General features: G+C 40.9%; 4 protein-coding genes across 6 annotated transcripts in view; 3 read left to right on the forward strand and 1 right to left on the reverse strand.

Annotated features, from left to right (window-relative positions):
• The window catches only part of LOC138000044 (uncharacterized), a 19,576-nt gene extending 6,592 nt beyond the window's left edge, over positions 1-12,984 (forward strand). For 2 of the 3 annotated variants that reach the window (XM_068846177.1, XM_068846178.1), the window contains 2 exons: positions 2,219-6,507; positions 11,128-12,984. In XM_068846177.1, the coding sequence (XP_068702278.1) occupies positions 2,252-6,507; positions 11,128-11,146 (4,275 nt within the window). In that variant the 5' untranslated portion in view covers positions 2,219-2,251 and the 3' untranslated portion in view covers positions 11,147-12,984. Of the gene's footprint in view, positions 1-1,463; positions 1,740-2,218; positions 6,508-11,127 lie in introns of those variants that run through there. The other variant, XM_068846179.1, reaches the window with a different exon arrangement.
• Positions 1-23,692, forward strand: part of LOC138001068 (uncharacterized) — a 424,432-nt gene that overhangs the window by 299,621 nt on the left and 101,119 nt on the right. The gene's annotated exons all lie outside the window — the stretch shown is intronic.
• Positions 1-23,692, forward strand: part of LOC138000051 (uncharacterized) — a 64,947-nt gene that overhangs the window by 25,757 nt on the left and 15,498 nt on the right. The window lies entirely within an intron of this gene.
• On the reverse strand, positions 17,672-23,030 carry LOC138001066 (plexin domain-containing protein 1-like). Its single transcript, XM_068847734.1, has 6 exons — positions 23,016-23,030; positions 20,029-20,221; positions 19,485-19,607; positions 18,421-18,474; positions 18,149-18,316; positions 17,672-17,847 (listed from the first exon to the last, which is right to left on the reverse strand). The coding sequence occupies exons 1-6, from the start codon at positions 23,028-23,030 to the stop codon at positions 17,687-17,689; spliced, it is 714 nt and encodes a 237-aa protein (XP_068703835.1). The 3' UTR covers positions 17,672-17,686.

Consider the following 23,692-nt stretch of genomic DNA (forward strand, 5'->3'; position numbering starts at 1 on the left):
CTCTTGAAAAATGTTTTCACTTAGTTAATGATGAAGATCCCGTGTGACACGTCACGTAACAAACTTAGCATCTATTGTGTATTGTTGTGTATTGTTCTGTATTTTCAAATATCTTTGATTGTAAGCGTTTTTTCTGGCAGTTGCCTGAAGATTGCTCCGTATGGAGCATGAAACTCAGAGTAGCGATTAAATGACCAAATAACCTCACTCTTGCATTACCAATTATATATATATATGTATATATATAGTCTTTTTATTATAGCCAGAATTGTAAATAACTATTTTTTAACTTTTTTAACTTGTTTTTTAATCTTTTTCCTTTTTTTTTCCTTTGTAAGGCGCATTTGATCATATTCACATGTTAATTTGCGCCTAAGAAATATTAAATATTATTATTATTATTATAATTATTATTATTATTATTATTATTATTATTATTATTATTAGAGTTGTGGCGAGATGAGGGTATAGCAATGGTTAAAGACACATCTTTCTAGGCATTTAGATACAACACACAGTAATGAAATTGGTCGGCTGTAGTTCTTGGATAATGTGGAATCATCAGATTTGTAGACAGGACATACATTAGCCAATTTCCACTGGTCGGGAAACTTGCTGAGAGACAACGATAGGTTAAACAAACGGCCGACGGGAGAGGCAATTTCAGGTGCATTTTCCTTCAGCAATCTACCAGGAATGTTATCAGAGCCATGCGCTTTGTTTACATCAGTGTCTTCCAGTGCTTTAATTACCTCTGGTATCGTAAGGCGGATTTCGCTTAAATGATGAGCAGGTATAACAGATGGTCCTTGGTAAGATTCAGAAGTACCATCATTACGACTGAATACTGATTGAAAAAAAAAGTTAAGTAAGTCTGCTTTCTCTTTGTTATTCGTCACAAAGCGTTGACCATCCCTCAAGAAGCCAGATGACCGATTTTGCTTGGTGGTAGATTTAACTAAAGACCAGAAACGTCTGGTATTGGTGAGAAGCGAATCCTTCAGTTCAGCTGCATATTGCTTTTTCTTCATCTTTATCATTGCTGTAACCTCCCGTCTTGCTTGTCTAAACCGATCGTGGTCTAGAGTACTTCCACGTTTGATAAACACATTTCTCAAACGACTTATGACTTATTAAACACATTTGTCAAACGACTTATTACCAAACTGAACTCAACGGTCGCCGTGTCCTCCTTAAAGTTCGTGAGGATGTTTTTCATCGTTTTATCGTTTCGTTTGGGACATTAATAGCCTCTTGGCATCGCTGGCAGGGCTTTGATTGCATGGCTAGCGGATTGAAATGAAAGAAAAGCCTATGCCCTTGAATTCTACAGTGGATTTGTGGGAACATTTTAACCAGGAATATTTGATTCTATTTAATGGTCTCGTGAGAATTCAGCGTTAGCTTGCTATCTTATCAAGACCGTTGACAACCGATGATCTCATAAATGCTCAATTCACGTCGAATCTGAAAAAAAAAAAAAAACCTCACAGGAAGGAAGCGACCCACGATGGCAATAAGGTTAGGCTTTTTAATTGAAATTTTTTTCGTAAAATTATCTTCTCTGGTCATGTCTTCCCATACAAATCTTATGTGCCCTCACACTGAGGTTGGGGCTCCTGTGATATGAAGAGGCCTCAAGTGACAGGGTGATAACCCCAAGCACACAATTTTTTGAACCCATGCAGTCAGTAAGCTTGCAAAACTTGAAAAATGTAACAAAGGAGCTTGTTTAAAAGGTAGTGGTGATGTAGCAAAAAAGCAAGCTTCCTCTTAAGCAGTCTTACTTTGTTTTTCCCGCTGGCTTGCAACATCTTTCATTCTTGTGACAAGATACAATGTATGAATGTCTGGATAAGATTCCAGTGGGTTAGAAATTCTGCATGGGACGATTGTGTGCCTTGTCACTCAGTACTGCTTTTCAGCAATGGCATACGTCTTCGAAGTTTTGTAGTCACTTGTAAATCAAGGCTGTTCATTTTATAAATATAAGTCAAAGGTAATCGTTGAACTGTCAAATACAGGCATTCATTTGATCCTTGATCTCTTAGCTTACCGGTATTTGAAGCGGTGAATCATAGGCAATGTAGTTACATTCTTTAGTTAAAGATAATGGTTTGTGATAATTTTTAATCAGTCATTTAATCAGACTCTGATGAACACTCAATGGAAACCAATTAGACAATCATTAATTATTTTATTTTTATTTTCCATGCAGATACAATATGAAAAATCAGTAGTTCGGATTACAATGGCCACATCTGGTCCTCTGGGCAGCTCTGAGGACAAGACAAATGGAGCTAAGCTCAGTAGACTTCTTATTGATGGTGGAACAACTGTACTGAGAAGTGTTTTTGACACTCATCACCCTCCTGCAAAGTTAGCAGCTGATCTTAATTCCTGTTATTCCATCCTTAACAACCTTTATCGAAGAAGAATTCTCAATGGCCACCAGTGGGACAAGCTGTTCCCTGGTGGTGGAGCCTCTCCGGATTCCAACACGTTTGATATAACTCTGCTGTTCCTCCTTCTGACCAACATTTGTGGACTTACCCCACCCCACAAAGGATGGCATCACGAACCACCCCCAAGTGACACCTCTCATGAGGCAAACCTTGCTCGCATCAAGTTTTTCCGTAATCAAGTGTATGGGCATGTGACAACAACTGGTGTGGATGCACCAACATACAATGCTCTGTGGAAGGAAATAAGTGCCGTTTTAGTGTCTCTTGGGTTAAGTCAGGGAGAGATTGATCGATTAAAGGCAGAGCAATGTGGAGAGGAGGATTTTCTTGTTGCATTACGGGAATGGGCACAGAGTGAAGGGAATCTAAAGGCTCAACTTAATGACATGCGTCAACTTCAGAACAAAGTTCAACAGACTGTCGAGGACATACAAATCCAGCAGTCAACAATCCAAGAGACTGTTGAAGACATACATGAAATTGTAACTGAAATCCGTGAGACACAACACGACACCGATCAGGAGGATAACATCCGAAAGAAACTTGCGAGGCTTGACACCCAACGTGATGTCAGAGATTATGCAAAGAGATACTTACAAGGAACGCGTGAATCTGTCTTTGCTGAAATCTACAGGTGGTTGGATGATGCAAGCTCTCCAAATCGTGTCTTGGTGCTCAGCGCAAATGCAGGGATGGGGAAATCTGTCATCGCTGCTGAAATGTGCAGAAGAATGCAAGAAGCTGGCAGATTGGCGGGGAGCCATTTTTGTCACCATGACAGAGCACGCCACAGGAATCCCAAGGTGATGATGCAGTCTTTAGCTTGTCACCTGTCATGCCTTCTTCCAGAGTACAAGAAAGCTCTTGTGGAACAGCTATCTGGAAATTTAGGTGTAGAGATCAACGACATGGAAGTGGTAGATCTCTTTGATTTGCTTTTTTTAGAACCTCTGAGCAGGGTAGCAGATCCAGGGTTTATATCTCTTGTGGTAATAGATGCTTTAGATGAAAGTCAATACCAAGGGCGAAATGATCTTCTTGACTTGATATCCAGGTTTAAAAATCTGCCACTGTGGCTTCGATTTTTTGTGACGACGCGACCTGAAGTTAATATTTGGGACAGTCTGAAAGATTTGCAACCGCTGCTACTGGGGGCAAAAGATGACGACAACTTGAAGGACATTCGTTTTTACTTTGAGTGGAGTCTAAGCAATTTATTAGAAGTTGAAAGGCGCGGGCTTGTCTTAGATGATCTCGTGCAAAAGTCAGAGGGAGTCTTTCTGTGTGCCCAGTTTTTGGTGGATTTCATAAGGGCCAATTGTTCGACCATTCTTACCTTGGAACAACTGGACAAGACCCTTCCTGCAGGCATCTCGTGTGTTTACCAGTTGTATTTTCACCGGCTGGAAGATGACTTGTGTAAAGAACTAAACATAACTGAAGAACAATTTCTTTGTTTCCTGAGTGCAATTGCAGCTGCAAGGGAACCCCTGCCATTGGGTTTTGTTCCTAAATTCTTGTGTAAGAACTTGTCGTCCGCGATTGTTATGAGAACAGTGAGCAAAGCCATTGCCATTGTGTCATCACTCCTGCCTGTTCACGATGACCGCATTCATTTCTTTCATAAATCAGTCAAGGACTGGTTGACAGACAAGTCGCGCTACGGGCAGCACAGTTTCAGTGTGGAGGAAATGGAAGGCCATAAGATCCTTTCTACTCTTTGCTGTAATGAATTTGACGAGTTAAAGAGAAAAGGTGTTAGCAAATCACAATCCTTCACTGACACCACAAGGTTTGCCTTAGAACATGGCGTTCAGCACATGCTACAGTTAGACCAGGACACGAGATCCTGCAATCTTGAAGAGGTGGTTGGAAACTATGTGTTACACCCAGAGGTTTTGTACGCAAAGATTTTTGTGAACATAGCAACAGCTACAGAAGATGTCGTTTGTGTAACGAAACGCCGTGGTTTGGAAACGATATCTACCGAGTGTCATGAGACCCTTTTGTCATTATTGGTTGTTTTAAAGAAACACCGTCTAACCTTAGAGGAGCATCCCTTTACTATATTTCAATGTCTGTTGAATGAGGGAAGTAGTAAACTATCTTCTGACTCCCGCCAGCTTCTGGAGACCAAGTATTCCGATAAGCCATACATGGAGTACTTAAGCAAGAATGTCCCCCAAGGACCCGTTCAAGGTTGCTTTGATTGTTGTTCACCGGTGGTTTGTTTTGAGGTATCCCCTTGCTTAGAATTCATGGTGTGTGAATGCAGGGACGGATCCATTCAGTTGTGGTCACTTGATTCTGGTAACCTCAAATGGAAACGTTATGTCAAACCAAAATACCATGGAAACTCCGTGCTTGGTCCATACAGAATCATCCGTACCGATCATGCATACCAACCAGCGTGGTTTTATTTTCCAACTGGGTATGCCGTTTACCGTTCTGTGGTATTTCATCCCACCAAGGATGTCATCTTGCCAGGAGTTTTAAGCCATGCTTATTCCTTAAATGGTGACTTGAAGCCGCTTTTTCCCACGAGTAAGTGCAGTTTTTCTGTCTGTTCTATTTTTGGTGACGAGATTTTGACTGATTGTCCCAACGATGCAAAGTGTCTTATGGTGTGGAATCTAAACAATGGCAGGGAGATTGATCGTCATAACAGAGATAAAGATATTTTATCTTTTGCCATGTCCCGAGATGGAAAGCTTGTGGCAATTTCCCATTCAACGGGTTGTGTTTGTTTAGTTGACCGGGAAAATGGTTTTTTAACTCTTTCAACGGCAACTTTAGAGCGTGTGTGTGGAATGATTAGGTTCTCACCGGACAGTCGGTTTCTTTGGTGTTCATATTTTGACAGTCGTCGTACTTGGAAAAGGTTTTGTTTAAGAGTCACCGAGTGGCCTGAGCATCACTTTTCGATGGAAGTTGCTAATGTTGCCTTTGGCAGTTGGAATTCCTTTGAGCTAGAATCTCATAGAATCGGCGGCTTTTTGTTAGGAGATTCTATGAGTTTGCAGACGTCGTACCATTGTTTTGATGTAGTGCTTAATAGCCAATCTCTTTTAAGAAACCACATGCATAAAAATTACATTGAAATGGTTTATCGGAATCCACCACAGAAGAACACGGATTTCCTAAAAGTCCAACGTCTGCGATTCTCGTTAACCGGTGAGGGTCTTTATGCGACTGTTTATGACAGATCGCACAAACAACGAATTGTGGCTTGGGACGGTTCAAATGGGGATCTTAAGAGACAGCAAGAGTTTGAGAGTGTCTTTGTCACTACATTTGTAGCTTTGAAACATGGCATTTTGTTTGCAAGTAAGAGCACCCTTGAACTGTGGAACTTTGATTTGTCGGTCTGCAAACGTCGATGGATGTTTGGCACGGATGCTCTCTTTCGCATTTCAGATGATCAGGTGGCATGCATAGCATTTAACGCGACAGTTGGGATCATTTTGGATAGTGTTAGTGGGGAGTATGTGAAAACATTTAAACTGCCCCAGGCTCGCGGGAAGTTGGTGGCTTGCCACAGGGACCTTCAGATCATTGCCTGGGGTGACGAGCAAGGGCAAGAGTTCGTTGAATTGAGGCAACTGGGTAAAACTGAACCACTATGGTGTCGACTCCAGGAGAGTCGTTTGTCTTTGATTCAGGGATCATTCTCTCCTGAGGGAAAGTTTGTTGTTATTCATTGGAGGAATGGCTTTTACGTTGTCGATGCAGTTTCTGGTAACGTGTGTGTTGAGTTGTCTACTGCCCACTTTATTTGTGATTGTGAATTCGTCAGTGACGAGGAATGTGTTATTCTCAGAGGCCCTTCCTTGCCAAGTACTGGTGCCCAGCTTCAGCTGTTCAACGTGAGGTCTGGAGATCTACTCTGTGTAATGGATGCTGGTTTTATTCGTTCGTGTATGCCCTTTCCCTTAGCAACATGTCCCAGAAGAGGTCTCATTGCCGTTTTGTCGCATCAAGGGTTATATATTATCAGGATAAAACGTCCAGGAGTGGAGACACACAGCAGTGAAGCAAAAAGGTATTTGGCATTTTACTGTTTGATAGCCAAGTATATTTAAAATGCCTGAGGTCTTTCAAATGCTGCGTCCACTGTTGTGGTCAGCAGCACCATAAGTGGATATTGTTCGACAAATGTCTATACGATCTGTTGTTAGTGGTTTCTTGGAAGTGTGTGTTTTATTTCCATATAAGGTGATATGGTTTTTACATGACGGGGTCGCGTACTCTGCTTGCGGTCTCATTCTCGTATCCCTCGATAAGCCACTTTAAAAAATACCATAATACTCTTTGTTTGCCCTCCAACATTTTACATAAGCATTGCTTCCAGTTTCTCTTGAGACTAACAATGGTCCCAAGAGAAAATAAGAAATTCTTATGCAAAATTTTGGAGGGCAAAGAAAGAGTATTTTTTACCACAATTGCTTGTAATCTCATAATCTGATTGGCTAATTTGCAGTTGTCGATAAGAGTCTAGACAACGCTGTACGCGTCATGCTCGCGTAATTTTGTCACGCAATGTAATAGCCAATCAAGAACGCCCATTTTGGGAAATAAACCAATCATATTGCGAGAAAGTTATAGACAACGCTTGCTCTTTCTTCTTGTCATGATTGTGGTCACGCTGTGAAATAAAAACTGTCTTTGGCGTTGAATAGTGGTCAAAATTTGTTGTGGACACACTCGGCTGCGCCTCGTGAGTCCACAACATTTTGATCCCTGTGATGACGAATATCGTTGTCGATAAGAGTACAGACAACGCTGAACCACTTTCGATTTGTTAAATGGCATTTTTGAAAATGGCCTATTAGGGCGCTGTGCTCTGAATTCAAATCCCGCTTTTAATACTTAATATTCTTTGGACAAGAGCCCCTAACATTGTTTGCATATTATATTGACCGCCTTGTTGATGGGTAAGGTGGTCATTGAAGGATAAAACTGATAAAGGATAAAAAATGTGACAAATTTACAGACGCTTGTATGACTGGGGGTAACACCATACCCCCAATAATACAAACGTCTGTAAATTTTTCATTTTTCATTTTTCAATTTACATTTTCTCAGCTGATATTACACCTTATATGCCGAAACTTTGCAGGGTTACTAAAGTAGTGGTGCTTTTTCTATTTCTGGTATTAGTTTTTAATTTTAACTTTTTTGCATTTTCGGCCGCCATTTTGGAGAAGGGTCTATTCTCTCCCTGCCCCTTAGCTTTCCATCTTTTGATGTGACAGTAATGAAGATGATCTCTTTTATGAAGGATTTAGTACATGATCGCCTTTACGCGAAACAGTAAACGTCAAACGACAGAGAAGCATAAAAATCCTTTCATCTTGGCCCCTTTTCTTGAAAAATTATTCAATATCTGTAGATACCACGTACATGGTTGAACTAAATCCAACAAACTGAAAATACAATTATTGCAGTCAGGGATGGACATCAGAACATAAAATTTGTGCTTGACACTGACTCTTGTTAACAGCGTCAATAAAACCCGGCCTCAAAGACGTTTCGACCAAACAACTTCGGCCCTCATCGGTTTTAAAAAAGCCGACTGAGTGACGACTTTCTAACGGTTAGGTAAAGGTACACCTTATTTAACGTCGGAAGTTCCTTTACTCTATATAGATTATTCTCCCAGGAAGCCGACGGTGCGCTCATTTTACCCCCCTTTTTCCATCAGTGCTCCTTTTTAAGGGTATTTAAAGCTACTTAGGCTACACTGAAAGGAAAGAAGTCGAAACAAGGAGGTGAGATCCGGGGATCGAACTCGGGACCTCTTGCACCAAGGCCGCACACTAACCAACTGCGCGTGTTACATGAGCAGAAACATAACGAACGACCGCTGCGTGCGATTACGCGAGGGATTTGTAAACATCCGGGATGTCAATATGTTCGTTTTCCACGTTGCTGTCTCTCTGAGAATACCAGGCCTCGTGAAAAAGTCTCTCGTGAAAATTACGAGCCTTGTCTACAATGGACAAACTGGCTGGCGTGTTGTACAACTTTGGAATTGTTGTCTCCAACCCGAAGCGCCCTTGTATGTTCTTTTAACTTGTCTGTCCATAGTACACCACCACGATCGTGGTACAGTTACGTGGACGACAGCCTTGCGTGTCCTAAGAAAGATTACGTACAAGAGTTTCACGATCATCTGAATTCCGTTAACCCAAATTAAGCATACAGTTCACCAAGGAGGATGAGGAGGATAACAGGTTCTCCTTCTTAGACGCGACAACAATCATGCGTTGTACGTGGTCGCACACAGGGCAGCAGGTACAGAAAACCAACACACACAGATAAGTAACTCGATTACAACTCTCACCAGCCATCGCAGCACGCACTCCTTCACAGGGCCCAAGAAATTCCATCAACAAATGCAGAGCGATCTAGAGAGAGGAGACACTTCATCAAAGTGCTAAGGGATAACCACTACCCTCTGTGTTTTACCCGGAGTTGCAAGTCCTACCACAACTCTCTCCACCGCGATTCAAGTACAAACGACACTTCCAGCGCTAGCGCACCGTCAACGTTAAATCTTGTTGTCCTTCCGTATGTCACAGGCGTCTCTGAGAGAATTTCGCGAGTACTACGCAAAAACGGCCTTAAAGTGGATTGGAAACCTTTAAATGTTTCGCGCACGTGTTTCCCGAGACCAAAGGATAAACGTTTTGCCTTGCAGTACAGAGGTGTTGTTTACAATTTCGGCTGCGTTGATTGCAACTTCGTGTACTGTGGACAGACAGACAGAACCTTGGAAACAAGGTTAAAAGAACATACAAGGGCGCTTCGGGTTGGAGACAACAATTCCAAAGTTGTACAACACGCAAGCCAGTTTGTCCATTGTAGATAAAGCTCATAATTTTCACGAGAGAGTTTTTCTCGAGGCCTGGTATTCTCAGAGAGACAGCAACGTGGGAAACGAACGTATTGACATCCCGGATGTTTGCAAATCCCTCGCGTAATCAGGTGCAGCGATCGTTCGTTATGTTTTTGCTGGCATAGCTCGCGCAGAATTGTGAGGGCCGGAGTGGTTTGGTCGAAACGTCTTCGAAGTTTTATTAACGTTGTTCCTAACGTTAACAAGAGTGGTGTCAAGCACAAATTTTATATTCTAAATCAAACAAGTTTCTTTAATTTTTTGCAAGAAGCAACGTTCGGTCAGACGTTTGCCATTGGCCACGAACGTGATGCTAAACAGTTTCTCTATTGCGCATAAGCTTAAAGAGATTCCTCATTACAAAACTTCACACAGCTGTTGACTCCATTGTATGTATTCGTTTTTTTAAGCGAAGTAACGAGACACTCGAGAAAAGGTTCTTCTTTTTTTCAGAAATGTTGTTTTCACTTCGGTCCTCCGATATAAATATGGGAATTTGACCAAGCGTGAGGTCAAGATGGCTGGATATTGGCCAAGTTCTTTTTTTTTTTTGAGTGTTTATCCATAAACACGCAAAAAGAGAACGACGCCAATATCCAGCCATCTTGACCGAACAAGCTTGGTCAATAAAGGATTTATTATATGACTTAAAACACCAAAATATGATCTTTGATCTTGCGGGACCAAGCGAAAAATCCCGAGCGGGCAAGATAGCTCTATCTTGCCCGCTCGGGTAGCCAATCACAGCGCGCGATTTGGTTCATCTTGCCTGCTCAAAGAGCTAGTCATATAATAAGGGATATTCTCGCTCTTTGTCAGCGATTTTAAGACTTAAAGTTTTGTTTTCATATGTTTTACCGTTTTACCGTAATTATGATGTCAACACTACCTTTTGAGAAAACGTTGCCATGAGGTGTGTAGTATCCCTTTAAGTTTTCCATTCCACTCGAAAACCTACTTAAAACGTTTAATACCTTCTATAAATTTCTCTAGTGTGACAAATTGAAAGAATAAAGGATTGATCGATCAGTTGATTAGTTTGTTAAAAATTATAAAAACGTTCACTGGCTATATACAGTTAAAAACTTTCGAGCTTTCGGCTGTCAGGCTACAGCCTTCAATGGAAATGAATGGAAAAAAGCAAGCAAGCCATTCAAGACTTTACAACAGGAGTTTCCCTCTTCTAAGTCCCGACCTCCGATCGATCTTCAACCTAACGTGGTTTACAAAATATCTTGTGCCGACTGCCCATGGAGTTATGTAGGCGAGACTGGCAGATTCTTTGAAACTAGAAAAAAAGAACATATGAGGAATGTGAAGTCTTACGCAAGAGGCTCCAACATCGCTAAACACGCTTGGTCTTCAAATCACTCTATTGACTTTGAAAATTCCCAAGTGATTGACAAGGGTTCTTCTCGTACCCGTAAGACACTGGAATCATGCACACCCCTTCGATAGATCATGCAGATAAAAATTCTAGGCCGCTCCCTAATCAATACTCAATTCTTTTAAAAAAGAACAATTAGTTTTTTTGACACATTTTTTCCCGTTTTAATATTCTTTTTATAGTCTCACCTATTTTTGTATATATTGTAGTTGTCATTTTTTCCATTCATTTCCATTGAAGGCTGTAGCCTGACAGCCGAAAGCTCGAAAGTTTTTAACTGTATATATCCAGTGAACGTTTTTATAATTTTTAATATGTTTTACCCTGGCTACGGTTCCTCAATCTTTAAATGATTAGTTTGTGTTTGCCCGCAGGTGCAAGCTTCAGGAGTGAGTGTTGATTGAGTCTTATGAGCTGAAGAAACAAGGGCTGACCATTGGACAAGGTTTCCTGCATTTTCAGGACAAACACCAGTAAACGTTGAAAAATGTGTATATACTCTTAACTCTGTGTCAGACTGGCAGAGCTGTACAGTTTTCTGAATTTGTAGTAGACGAGCATAAATTTCAATAACATGGTTGCCATCACCCTTGTGAGTAACTATAGGAGACGAAAGTTGCTACAGCATAAACTACATTGCTCACATTTAGTACGTTACAGTGTTTTTTACAATTTACGTTACTGTCGATTGGCGACGAAAGTGAAATATGTTTAAGATAAGATCTGTGGATAAATAATGTCATATTCTTTTTGATCAGTTAGAAACTTTCGTTTTCATTCTACGTTTTCGTACAAGAAAAACGTCACTTCCAAGTTTACTCATCAGGTCTCCCAGAGGGTGTGGTATTCTTAAACCTTTGGTTACGAGATCATGGGGCCAAAAAATCAGCCTATTTACTACTCTCATTAATAATTCATGAGCGAAACAGCCCATCAAGTAACCGATAAAACGTCACGTGCACGAGCTTTAAAGACTGACAAAAAACTCTTTATGAAGATTCTTTATAGAAAGCGTAGTTATGAGGCATAATTAACTGAAGAGAGTGTAGTGTAACGTGAAGTGCTAGATTTCTATCCCATATGAACCATGTAAGCGTTAGCCCTACTGATGGAACTGGGCCCACACAAGGACAGAGAAAAACTCTGACCAGGGTGGGAATTGAACCCACGACCTTCGGGTTAGATCTCCGCCGCTCTACCGACTGAGACTGAGGCATAGCTTGTTTTTCTAGTGTGTTAAATGTTCTCCTCTCATGATTTGAGCCTTTGTTCGGGCTCTAGAGGGACACGCTTTTTGTGGCATGTTTTTGAACTCGTTCAATAATCTCGCTGGTCGTGTTTGATCAATTTTAAAACCACTCGGCTTCGCCTCAAGGTGTTAAACCCCTATAAGACACTCCTGCTCTTAAATTGTACAAAATGCCGAACGTTTTGGTTTTGTTGGAGAAGGGGAGGGAGTGGTGGTATATCCATAAAAACAATGGATATTTACTTGACCCAGACCCAAGAGAAACTGACAATTTTTTAAACAAATACTACGGTGACCAGCACACAGCAACAGATCTTGTCAATTTGCTTTTATTTCTCTGACTAGTTTCGTCTGATTACGCAGATTAGGGAGTTTGAACAAGATAGTTACGAGGAACTTATTTTATACCTTATTTACAACGTACAAATCGCGTTCCAGCAAGGATGTGAACAGCGAAAAACACCTACACAACCAACAGTACGTGCAGGATATGACTAAAATCCTGCACGACGCTGAGAATTGTAATTTTGAGAATCACGGATTTAACGTTAAACGACTCTAGCTGACTAAGTTAACTTTGTATTAAATATCCTTGGCCAAACCACTTGGCCACACTAGCTACGGAAACAATATGTGATGTTTTTCTCCCTAACCTCGTTGAAACGTGAATAATCATTCACAAAGAAACGTAATTTAACTGTGCAAAAATGTCGGTTACCAAACAACACGACAAAATTAGAATTATCGGTAATCGGTAATAACTTTACAAAAATACCAGATAGTTTGGGTTTGTCAAGTGAGAACTTTATTAAACACCGAGGAGTTTGTCGGACCAATGTCGTCGTAGTTTTCTGAGTTCTTTCTGCCGTACTGTGATAAAAGAGAGAAAAATTCATCTTTAGTCAGTGAATTACACTGTATGGGCGCGATTGTATAGTCTTTTTACTCTATGACCCGGCTAATAAATAAAAGCGAAATTGAAGGGTCACCTTTTCTGCTAAAAGGAGAATTGCGCTGCCCCACTTAGCGCAATTATGTTGGTTTAATATCGGGAATGTTTGTTGTAAGTTCGCAACATTTGGTAAATGGCTGTAAACAACAAACAGCAATGGAGAAGATTGACTGTTATAGTCTTTGCTCAGAATAGGGAGAACATCTGCTTACAAACATTCTCTTTGGTCCGTCGAATGGACCAACCATTCACTGAAACAAACAACCCTCTCTCCCGGCAGCCAATAAGTCATTGGTTGGTACATTTAACAAGAAAAGGTGACGAAAGTAGAGAGAATCGCAAGGAGAAGTGTAGATGAACTTAACTTTGTTTTAAGACCTTTTAAGTATCCGTTTTATGGACTTTAGGCCTTACTGCTGAGTGACTCTGCTCACAGCTGTACAGTGGCCAATTTTCAGGTTCAGTTTGCATAACTTACCGTTCGCGGAAGCGACAGCGACCTGTCGCACGCGAGGAAATGTTAAGTGTTTGCCGCGCGTGTCTTCAGGGATTGAGAATGATCTCTCGTGCAAGCCAATAAGCCAGTTCAGAGTTCCAAAAAAAAATGTGCGCTCGTCGGGATAAAAACAAGCATCTTTTGTTTTGAAATTGCTTGCAGAAATTTGCTTTCAAATTCTTTTGTATTTTTAATATATGCTTGATTTTATCCCGACGCGCGAACGTGTTTTTTTGGAACTCCGCACTGGTTTATAGACCATTTTCGAATTCTCAAGGCTGGACTGGATCTAGCATGAAATTGAGGCTAATGAGGGCAAATCTTTTCAAATGCAAATTAATTTGCCCGCATTGGCCTCCATTTCATGCTAGATCCAGTCCAGCTGTGAGAATTCAACAATGGTCTATTCTTATTAGAGAACACTCGTCTAAAAATAGCTTCATCTGTGAAAATGCCGTTACATAGTATTGGAGTTATAGGCTCCTTTATATACGTTTCCGACAGAACAAAGACAGGAGCTCTATTTACAGACCTGAATAAGGCACAATCCGGATCTAGAATTGGAATGAGTGAAGGTATACACCAGCCACGCTATACAAGCAAACAGGAGCACTGCGCCTGAGCAGATAACAGCTATCATCCATGGCTCCAGGTCTTGCTTTCCTTCGCTCGCTATCTGGCTTTCTTGGCTGAAACACCTTTCCACCTTCAAATACAAGGAAAAGATAATAGATCAAAGGGCCCGGTAGAAATCCAGCCAATCCTTTCCTCTCTACTCAATCTTTTGCCTTTTCCAAGGTCTCAAGTTCCAATTTTTTGGCCCTCTTCCGATTTTCTCCTGTTTTTTTGGCTACTACTACAATTCCTATTTTGCTATTTTCTTAACCTGCGACCAGGCTCTACTTTAGTTTTGCGCGGTACGTACTATGGAGTTGGCAAGCGACGACACAAGAGAACATATGGGTGTAGCTAAAAATGGGCCTGATCGCAGGTTACTATTTTGTGAGTGACATTTGGTCAGATATGGCCAGAAAAGTACGTGATTAGATACACGCGGATTTCAATAAGCGTCACGAAGTGTCCCCTTGTTTTTCTTCCCAACTTCGACGTCACTCGTGTCTCGGAATACAGACGTCGGAATACGTCAAAAAGTGTCTCTAAATGCTGCTCCTCAATTAAGAGTAAACTGCTGCATTTACTCTGACCCAAACATAACGCTAAGGTTTACCTTTATCTATTGTTGGAAATAGATAGCAAATGCTGAGACTCTGAATGAGACACTTCGAGTTGGATGTTGCATGTCTTCCTCCTCTTCAAAGCGAGTCTAAGTGCGAAGGTTTTGTGATGGTAATTAGTTCTACTTTACATTTGAATAAAAACTAATAGGCCATTTTCGAAATATAAAATATTCAGCTTGACAGTAAGGCCGGAGGACAAAAACAATAGAAACACGTTGGAATAAATGTGAAAAATATTTACATGTCATCCACTTTCCTTTGTCTTTGTCCTCACTGCCTCACTATCAAGGTGAATTTTAATATATCAAAAAAGGCCTGATTTCGTAAGAAAAACTTCGCACTTGACTCGCTTTGAAGAGGAGGCAGACATGAACTCGGAAATGGCCTATTGCGTTCATTTCCGAGCATAATTGCATTTGCATTTGTTAAAAAAAATAATGAAATGCAACATGATAATGTGATGGATTTGATGATAAAAATTACGGGAAGAAACATACTTATTAAAGACAACGTTTCGGTGTCCTCATGACACCATCATCAGGTCAAATGTAATATTTTACAGATAACTCGAATATTAATGTTTAAGATTAATATTCGAGTTATCTGTAAAATATTATATTTGACCTGATGATGGTGTCATGAGGACACCGAAACGTCTTTAATAAGTATGTTTCTGCCCGTAATTTTTATCATCAAATGAAATGCAAAAAAATAATAATAATTGCATTTGGCACTTTGCACCCTATAAAGACAACTACTTTGCAGTGTAACAAAAATCCTTCTTGTCGCAATCTCAGACAGATATGCGTGTTGGTGTGAAATTTTCACTGTTCTCTCCATCACAACAAAAAGTTTAAAAAATTACTTGATATTTTCCTGATGAACTGCAACCCGAGGAAAGCCATTCTGGCCGGTGACGGTCAAATCCATCTGAACATCTTTGAAAACAAAGAAAAGAGAAACACAAGTTAGAATTAATTAAAGAAGAAAAGATGACAAGTAAAAAATATCTCATAAGGCCGTACAGTCATCAAGGGTCAAGAGAGAGACTGGGCACTAAGTAAGAAACTCGCAACTTGTGAGGCATTAAAGGAAAACGTACACCACTTTCCATGGCATAATAAACAACACCACACGAAAGTACTATCCAGTAACTTTCATTTGAAGGGTTACACTTTTGCAGGGGCGGAGTCAGAATATTCAGAGGTGGAGAGGAAACACAAAAAAAATCCTCGCAAGAACACAATTCCCCTGAAACGAAAACGCAGGTTAGGTAAAATGCCGCTTTCAGGGAGGATATATGCCCAAAGCGTACGGCTTTAAAAATAAAGGGAATTAACATCATCATCATCATCGTTATCGCCAGTCCATCGATTTCGATGTAGACACGATAGAGGAGAGATTGTGAATAAGTCATGTTGGTTTGTTCTTGCATGCTCGTAGGTGAGCTGCCAGACCGGCTCTGGATCTACATAACCTTTTACATTTCTCACTGCTGAAGTCACTGGCACTAGGAACTGAGTCGCACCGAGCATGAGCAGACAGATAGTCGGCTGCTCGCTTCTCCTCAACTCTCAGCCCATCCTTAAACCACAGTTTCTGACCACCACGCTTCCGCTTGCCACCCACTAGACGCACTATCAAACACTTGCTTGGGGAGGCGATCATCAGTCATACAATCAAGGCTTCCACACTCGCAGCTCCTCGCTACAGGACCGTCACGTCTGGAATTCTGTCTGTCCATTTTATATTCATGATCTGCCGTAGATGACGGAGTTGGACTCGGGTCAGCTGCTTGATGTGCCTAGGGTAGAGGATCAACGTTTCGGTGGAATATCGAAGTGATGGTAGCACTGCAGTGTTGTAGACTTTGATCTTAGCGTTAGTATTCTTCAAAGCCTCTCCATTTACTTCAACAAGAGGTTGCTCGTGCTCTTGCTGCAGTGGTGATGGTTGGTAAAGGAGCTCAGTTTTGGTTGCATTTATTTGCAGTCTAAAGCAAGTTGCAGCCTCAACAAACAGATCGGTAATCTCCTGTATATCGTCCTGGCTTGTAGCTACCAGAGCTGAGTCGTCTGCATAAAGCAGCCCCCTCACGCAGATCACTGTTGTCTTTGACGTAGCACGCAGCCTGGCAAGGTTGAAGAGGCCATCATCTGGTCGGCTTCGGATGTACACACCTTTTGTTGTCCTGCTAGACACATATTCCAGTACTGCGGCGAGGTAGAACGCAAACAGAGTCGGCTACCCCCTTCCCAAATGCACCCGTGTAGTCAAGGGTTCAAAGTGTTTACTAGTAATAATGCGCCCATCAAATTGAAACTTCAACAACCCCCTCCCCCCCCCCCCTTCCGGGCAAACACCGGCCATATGACAATCTTCTGTGCCCGGGGAGTGGGGAATTTGACCTTTGCCTCCGTGGCGTGGGGAAAATTGAACTGGAAGTGTCAGGATCCAAATGATTTTTTTTTCGGGCGCCGAAGTCGCTAATAGCTATAAAACACGTGTTTGGACGAGATGGAAGAGTTTAAAGGAAGACATATAGCAATTGTGAGCGATTGGCTTACAAAAAATGTCTTTATTAAAGACGACAGGAGCCGACGATTGTTCTTTAGTAGGGTATGACAGACAAATCCGACGATAGGGTAGGGCATTTTAACACCATTTTGGCCCGAGGGGGCGGGAATTTGAACAATCCAATCTTCAAAAGTTCAAATTCCCAGGGGATGTTGAAGTTTCGAATTGATCGGCGCATAACATGCTCATAAGTAGAATTACCGGAAAAATTTGAGTTATTAATAACCTGTTAATCTTTTGGCACCATGTGCAATTAAATTCAGTGGATTCTTTTCTCTTGGCACATTCTTCACATGTCCCTGCTGAGATGCAACCTGCATGGAAGGATTTAATTTTAAGCAATGAAACAGCAAATAATTTCAACGAATTAATAACGTTGAAAACGGTTATATCTGTTACCTTCTCTAAACCAAAAGAGTTATTAAACTGATAGAATAGTAAGTTTGTAAACTAAGGTTGGAAATAGTATATTTTTGTCTGTCTTACTGGCTTTTGGGCGAAATATGACAGCAGCGTTATTTATAACCCAGCTTTGGTTGATGTGCACCGCGTCGTAAGTATAGAATGTGCGAAATAATTGCCCTGCAAAAAAGATAGAAATGAATCAAAGAGATAATACTGATCTTGCAAATTTACAGTAAAGCTTTTACTGAATAAATGCAGTTCAACGAGAGTTACAATAGCCTCCCAAAAATGCAGTGGTAATTGTCATTAGTTTCCGGACACGTTCACGGTATGTCTTTTGCTCCCAAAAGTTGTTTTAGCTGTTCTTGTTGCCTGAGACATTTGTTCCTCTGTCGTTCAAAGGAGGCTATTATCGTTTTTCCGTTCGATTGCTTCATCTTTAATTGACTCAACTCGCGTTATTTACCGCTCTACTTACAAATGCCGTAGTAGTGTTTGAGCGTGTCGACGTAATAAGCATCCGAAATGCCAATGGCAACTGGATGACCTTCAACTGAAATGTTGTGCACTGGAAACGGGATCTTGTGATAGATAAACTTAATTTCACCAGTCTTGTTCAACACACATTGAAACGTAAAGCTGCCCGCTGAAAAGAGAATAAATTTTGACGAATAAAGAAAAAAGAAATTTAATTGTGCAGTATTACCAAATATCACTATCCATGCTGACTGAAAATGAAGAATTCCTTACCTTCAGGATCGTTATCAAGGATTACGTTTGACCACTGAATAATGAATTCATTCCCTAAGTTGCAAGAAACAAAGAGATCATCAGTGCTATTCTTTCTTTACACTATTACCCGTCAAAAATGACAAAGATAACTGCAACGCCGCCAAAGAGTGCAATTTTTTCAGCAAAAACATGCCCTCTGCCTCTACACGTGCTCGCACGTGCTCGCACGTGCTTTTGACTGTCTTGGTACTTTTCTTTGCTATCACCTGCAAACCATATTGCATGGTGAAGTGAGGACTGGACATTATAAAATCAAAGCCATTCGCATCAATCGACTCTTTTGGGCCGGATTTTCGATCTCAATCAAGTTAAAATAGGGCAAACATCATTATTTTTTGAGGTCTTTTTTATTGCGTTAAAAATGTTACTAATTGAAGATTGGTGACGAAACGTGTTTGTTTCGTCTCAGATAGTAAGCGCGCCATGATTCGCCAATTCATTCATCGGGCAATGTTCGGGCAGTTCGGCGGCCCACTAATGAACGAAAGTCTGTTTTTGATGCTTCTTGCAAAGATCAGATATAAAAATATCTCAATAACCTCGTTTTATTGTGCCGTAATGTATGTTACGCCACTTTATTTTTTCCAGTCGATTTGTAGCCCTCGTACTAGGCGTTAGGCAGACTGGAAAGAAAAAGTGACCGTAACTTATGACGTGTCAAGAGAAGACGAATTTGTCACGAGAGATGACCACCACCCCCCCCCCTCCCCCCTCCCCTCCCTGCTATTGCTGCTATCAGGACTATTTGTGATCGAGAGCCACAAAATCAATACCAAAATAATTGATGATAGTGACCTACTTCCTGGCAAAAGCTTCGATGCAAAATCGGAATGAACCAGTCAGAATTCGAAACAGTCATGCAACTTGTTCAAGCACGGGCAAACACCTGCGCCAACACACATACAAGACACGATTTGGTCGGTTTTGTTTATACTTCACATCTGTTGTAAAAGATGCGCGTGATTTTTTTGCTAGGCACTATGTGTAGTAAACTCAAATGCAAACATTGCTTTTTCTCTTACCGTCGGTAAAATGATGAACTGTGCTTGTGATGTTAAGTGAAGGGTTAAAGTGTGCCATCAGTGGGGCAACATACTGAAACTTTGCCACTTGACGGCTTTTTGATATACCCAGATTAATAAAACCTGCAGAAACAAATCTCATCTCAAATCGTGTAAAAAATTTGCCGCGGCTAGCTCGGTTATTGTAGCCCAGGGCCCGGTTGTTCGAAAGCCTATTAACTTAATCCAGGAATGGCGTAAACTTTTGTTTCATGTTTTCAACTTTTGGTGAAAGTTTCTTTTGCTTATTCTTGTTTTTCAAGATTGACTTCTTCTAATGTAAAGTTTTGCCGTATATCAGCGTTAAACAGCATTTGGGAGTAAAGAAATAAACTCCTTGGTTAATTTTTAATCTGGGATTAGCGTTAATTGGCTTTTGAAAGTGACATTTCTTGATAAGAAGCTATTGGTATAAATCAGTACATACATAAACTTTTGCAGTTGCAATTGTTCAATGCAGAGAGGAAGGTTTTCATACATGGCTTTACTACACGTAATATCTTACCTCCAGTGGTAAGAGTTGCATTTGTCACATAGTGACCGTAGAATGGAAACTTGAAAGGCAGTTTGACCACCCCAATTGCACGATTGTTTGACGAAAGATGATCATCTCGTACGCTTCCAGCTCTTTGTCTGAGGTCTGTCCATAGGTGTCCCCCGTCTTGATAAAAGAGTGAACTGTAATACTTGTGATCGTCCTAAAATTGACGAGTTTCGATACTTTATCAATTGAGTGTTTTTACAAAGCGTCTTTACTCAACTTAGCACCGCAGGGTTTTATAATTACTAAATAGAGAACAACAAAACGGGCAATGAAAACTCCCAAAACTTCTTCACAGGCCCCTGCGAACAAAACGTGAGATCTTTCTTGCAGAACTACAAATGGCCAAGGTAGAGAAAGAAAACACATTTGTAGGGATAAATGTTCGTTCCAATTTCATAACCAACGTTTGTCTTATTAACAGATGAGAGATATTTCGAGACGACTTTTTCGTTGGCGTTGCTTATGGTCTCTAATTAATGTTTGGCACTGCAGGTGCTGCGCTTATTACTACTGACTGTAGACGCGGATAGGCTAGACGGCTTCGGCAATTTCTACAACCTGCATATGCCCCGTTTGCTGAAAACTTTGTTGAGTTTGAATCCGTTTGAGCACTTACTCATTCAACATTTACTGGACGCAAGCATCCTCACATCAAGCATCGTACCCACCATCGCCACTCCCCACAAATCCCACCCCGAGAATCATACGCCTTATTCCAAAATGGCCGCAATTTTAGTATTCCATTGTTTCCATGCAAATTGGCCCTTATGGCCTCGTTCAAGGTTAAATATTCTTTTGAATACTAAAAATGGCAGCCATTTTGGAATAAGGTGTATGTTGTTACCAATTTCTGTGTGGCGATCAAATAGACCACTTTCATAAATGGCGACCACTTCTACATTCTTTATGTTAATTGGACCAACTTCCCTCATTTTGAAACAGAAATTCTTTTGAAATTTGCTGGTCGTAACGAGGCTAGAAAGGCTTATTAGCATTAAAACAAAAGAATATTTTATTTGGCCGTCACTATAAAAGAGCTCTATTGCTTAAAGTTGGCCGGATGGAGCCCATTATTTAATCCTGAATTAACGATTAACGATTATCGTTAATTCTTAATTTGCTCTGAATTTACTATTATCGTTAATTTAGAAGACTTAAAGCTTGATATGGATTATGGGAAATGGTCATATATATTTTAAAAGTAAACCCGAAGGCATGGACACAGGAGTCGAACCTTACCTACATGTAGGAATAGGGAGCTTTAGCAACGACGACTGGAACGGCAACGAGTACGTTATCACTTCGCGATTATTCCAAGCATTTGGCATGACAATGCAGGGACGGCGGAACGTATTTTGTATTGGGGGAGCTAAAAAAGCAAGCGACGGAGACGCTAACTTGTAGGGGGTTTCCGCCAGAAAATTTTGAAATCTTGAAGCTCGGAAATACTACTTTCAGCTCAGCATTCTCGGCGAGATATCAAAAAAATAAACGTGGATCAACCGTAAAAACCGTTTTAAAAGTTTTATTTTTTTGCTTGAAATAGTGTGGCAGTCCCTCAATAATGAAACCAATACGAGTACTTGAACGCTTAATTTAGGGGAGAAAATGCAAATTTATCCTCAAGTGATGACGTTCTTCATAAAACTTCAAATTTGGCTATTTCACGTTGTTGTTTTGCTGACGACGGCAAAGAAATGGACAAAAATGAAAAACGCACGTTCAGGGCGTGCAAAGTTATTGTTTTTGCCTACTAAATATGCAAATTTGTGACGTTGGCGTTGCCGTCGCCGTTGTCGTTGCTAAAGGTCCCTAATAATAGGGAGCTTAAAATTTTACGACGGTCGACAGCAACAACAACAACAACGCAAAACAATGATATCATTGGTTAAAAGAACATAAATAATCGTTCAGCACGGATTTTACGACGGATTCTTGCGGTACTCTGCATAAGGGCCGATTTACACGATACGATTTTGTCGCATGCGACAAGCTCGCGACAGGCCTACGACATGACTTACGATTGTCGCAGCGTTTTCAAACATGTTTTAAAATGCTACGACATTTTTTCTGACGTACACAACAATCGTAAATCCAGTCGTGGGCTTGTCGTAAGCCGTTGTCGCATGCGACAAAGTCGTACCGTGTAAATCGGCCCTAAGCCGTTGTCGCATGCGACAAAAATCGTACCGTGTGAATCGGCCCAAATGTTGACCAGTCACCTAACCACTTGACCACCACCAAGGCAAGGGTAAAAAAATTTTAATCAAAGCTCAGGCCTAACTAATCTAGCTAAGGCCTAATCACTATTCAGCAGCGACACTTTATGGGAGACTTAAATAAATCCTTTTTTTTTGGCTGCGCGGCGCCTTGATCTTCAGTGGTGAAGTGGAAAGAAGCAGTTCCTATGAAGTAAAAACTCCGGGTTCAAATCCAATCCACAGATTATATGATTTTTATTTTCCTTATTTTCCTCTGTTACCACAAGAACTGGGACACAGTGTCCTAAATTAATGATAATAGTAAATTCAAAGCAGATTAGGAATTAATGATTATGGCTCCTGGTTCCATTTAACTCAGGTCCGTTCGCCTCCCAGTGATTGCGATTTTACGCGCCAAAATTTAAAAATGTGGCCATGAATAGCCTGGAAGTGGTAAGACCTTTCAAAAGTTGTAAATGGAACACACATTTCCATCGGAAAGTTTTCAACGGGAAAACAGGACTACCTTTTCAGAAGTTCCGTTTATTCCGGAAATTTTCCAGTGGAACGAACCAAAAACGTGTGTTCCATTTACATCCCAACCGGAATTTCCGGAATTTCTTGGTAAATGGAAAAAGCCCGTACACACTCAAATGGAAAACCGCACCGTGCAGAGGTTTTGTTTTTCCTCATTAGAGCTATTGTTTTGTGGCGTTCTGGTCCCTAGTATAGAGCGTTTTCACTCACGTGGCCAGCAGCCATATTGGATTACTGAAACAAAAGAAAGTATTTGCATGAATATAGTGTTTAATTCCCGGAGGATTAGTTTGGTACACCATCATGGCCGCCATTCCTATGTTTGGAACACCAACATGGCCGCCGTGACGTCATGTGAAAACGCCCTATATGGAGGCCCGAATTGCTGACAACGGTGGGAAACTCTTTGCATTGTGGGAACGTTAACTGCGGGTTACAAGTTTACGAGCAGCGGGGCCACGAGTCACATTGTTACGATTTGACTCACCATACGGATATCTGTAGATAACAGGCAAAAAGTTGCGCGAAATCAAACAGGTTTCTTTGATTTTAGCAGAACGTAAATATCAGCTTGACGTTTGCCGTTGACCGCCAACGCGATTCTACATCTCTCTTTTGCGCATGCGTTCGCTGAAAACAAAAGCAATAGGCAGAGTTTGAAGTCTATTAGGCTTAAGTTTTCTATGCGACTCCAAACTCTATTCTTAAAACGTGACCTTCTGTAAATCTGCCTAGTTTGATTAATTGAAATACAATAAAGGATTGATCGATCAGTTGATTAATTTGTTTGCCCGCAGGCGCGAGTTTCAGGAGTGAGTGTTGATTGAGTCTTGTGAGCTGAAGAAACAAGGGCTGACCATTGGACAAGGTTTCCTGCATTTTCAGGA

The sequence above is a fragment of the Montipora foliosa genome, chromosome 4 (assembly GCF_036669935.1).
Source record: "Montipora foliosa isolate CH-2021 chromosome 4, ASM3666993v2, whole genome shotgun sequence".
NCBI classification, from domain to species: domain Eukaryota; kingdom Metazoa; phylum Cnidaria; class Anthozoa; order Scleractinia; family Acroporidae; genus Montipora; species Montipora foliosa.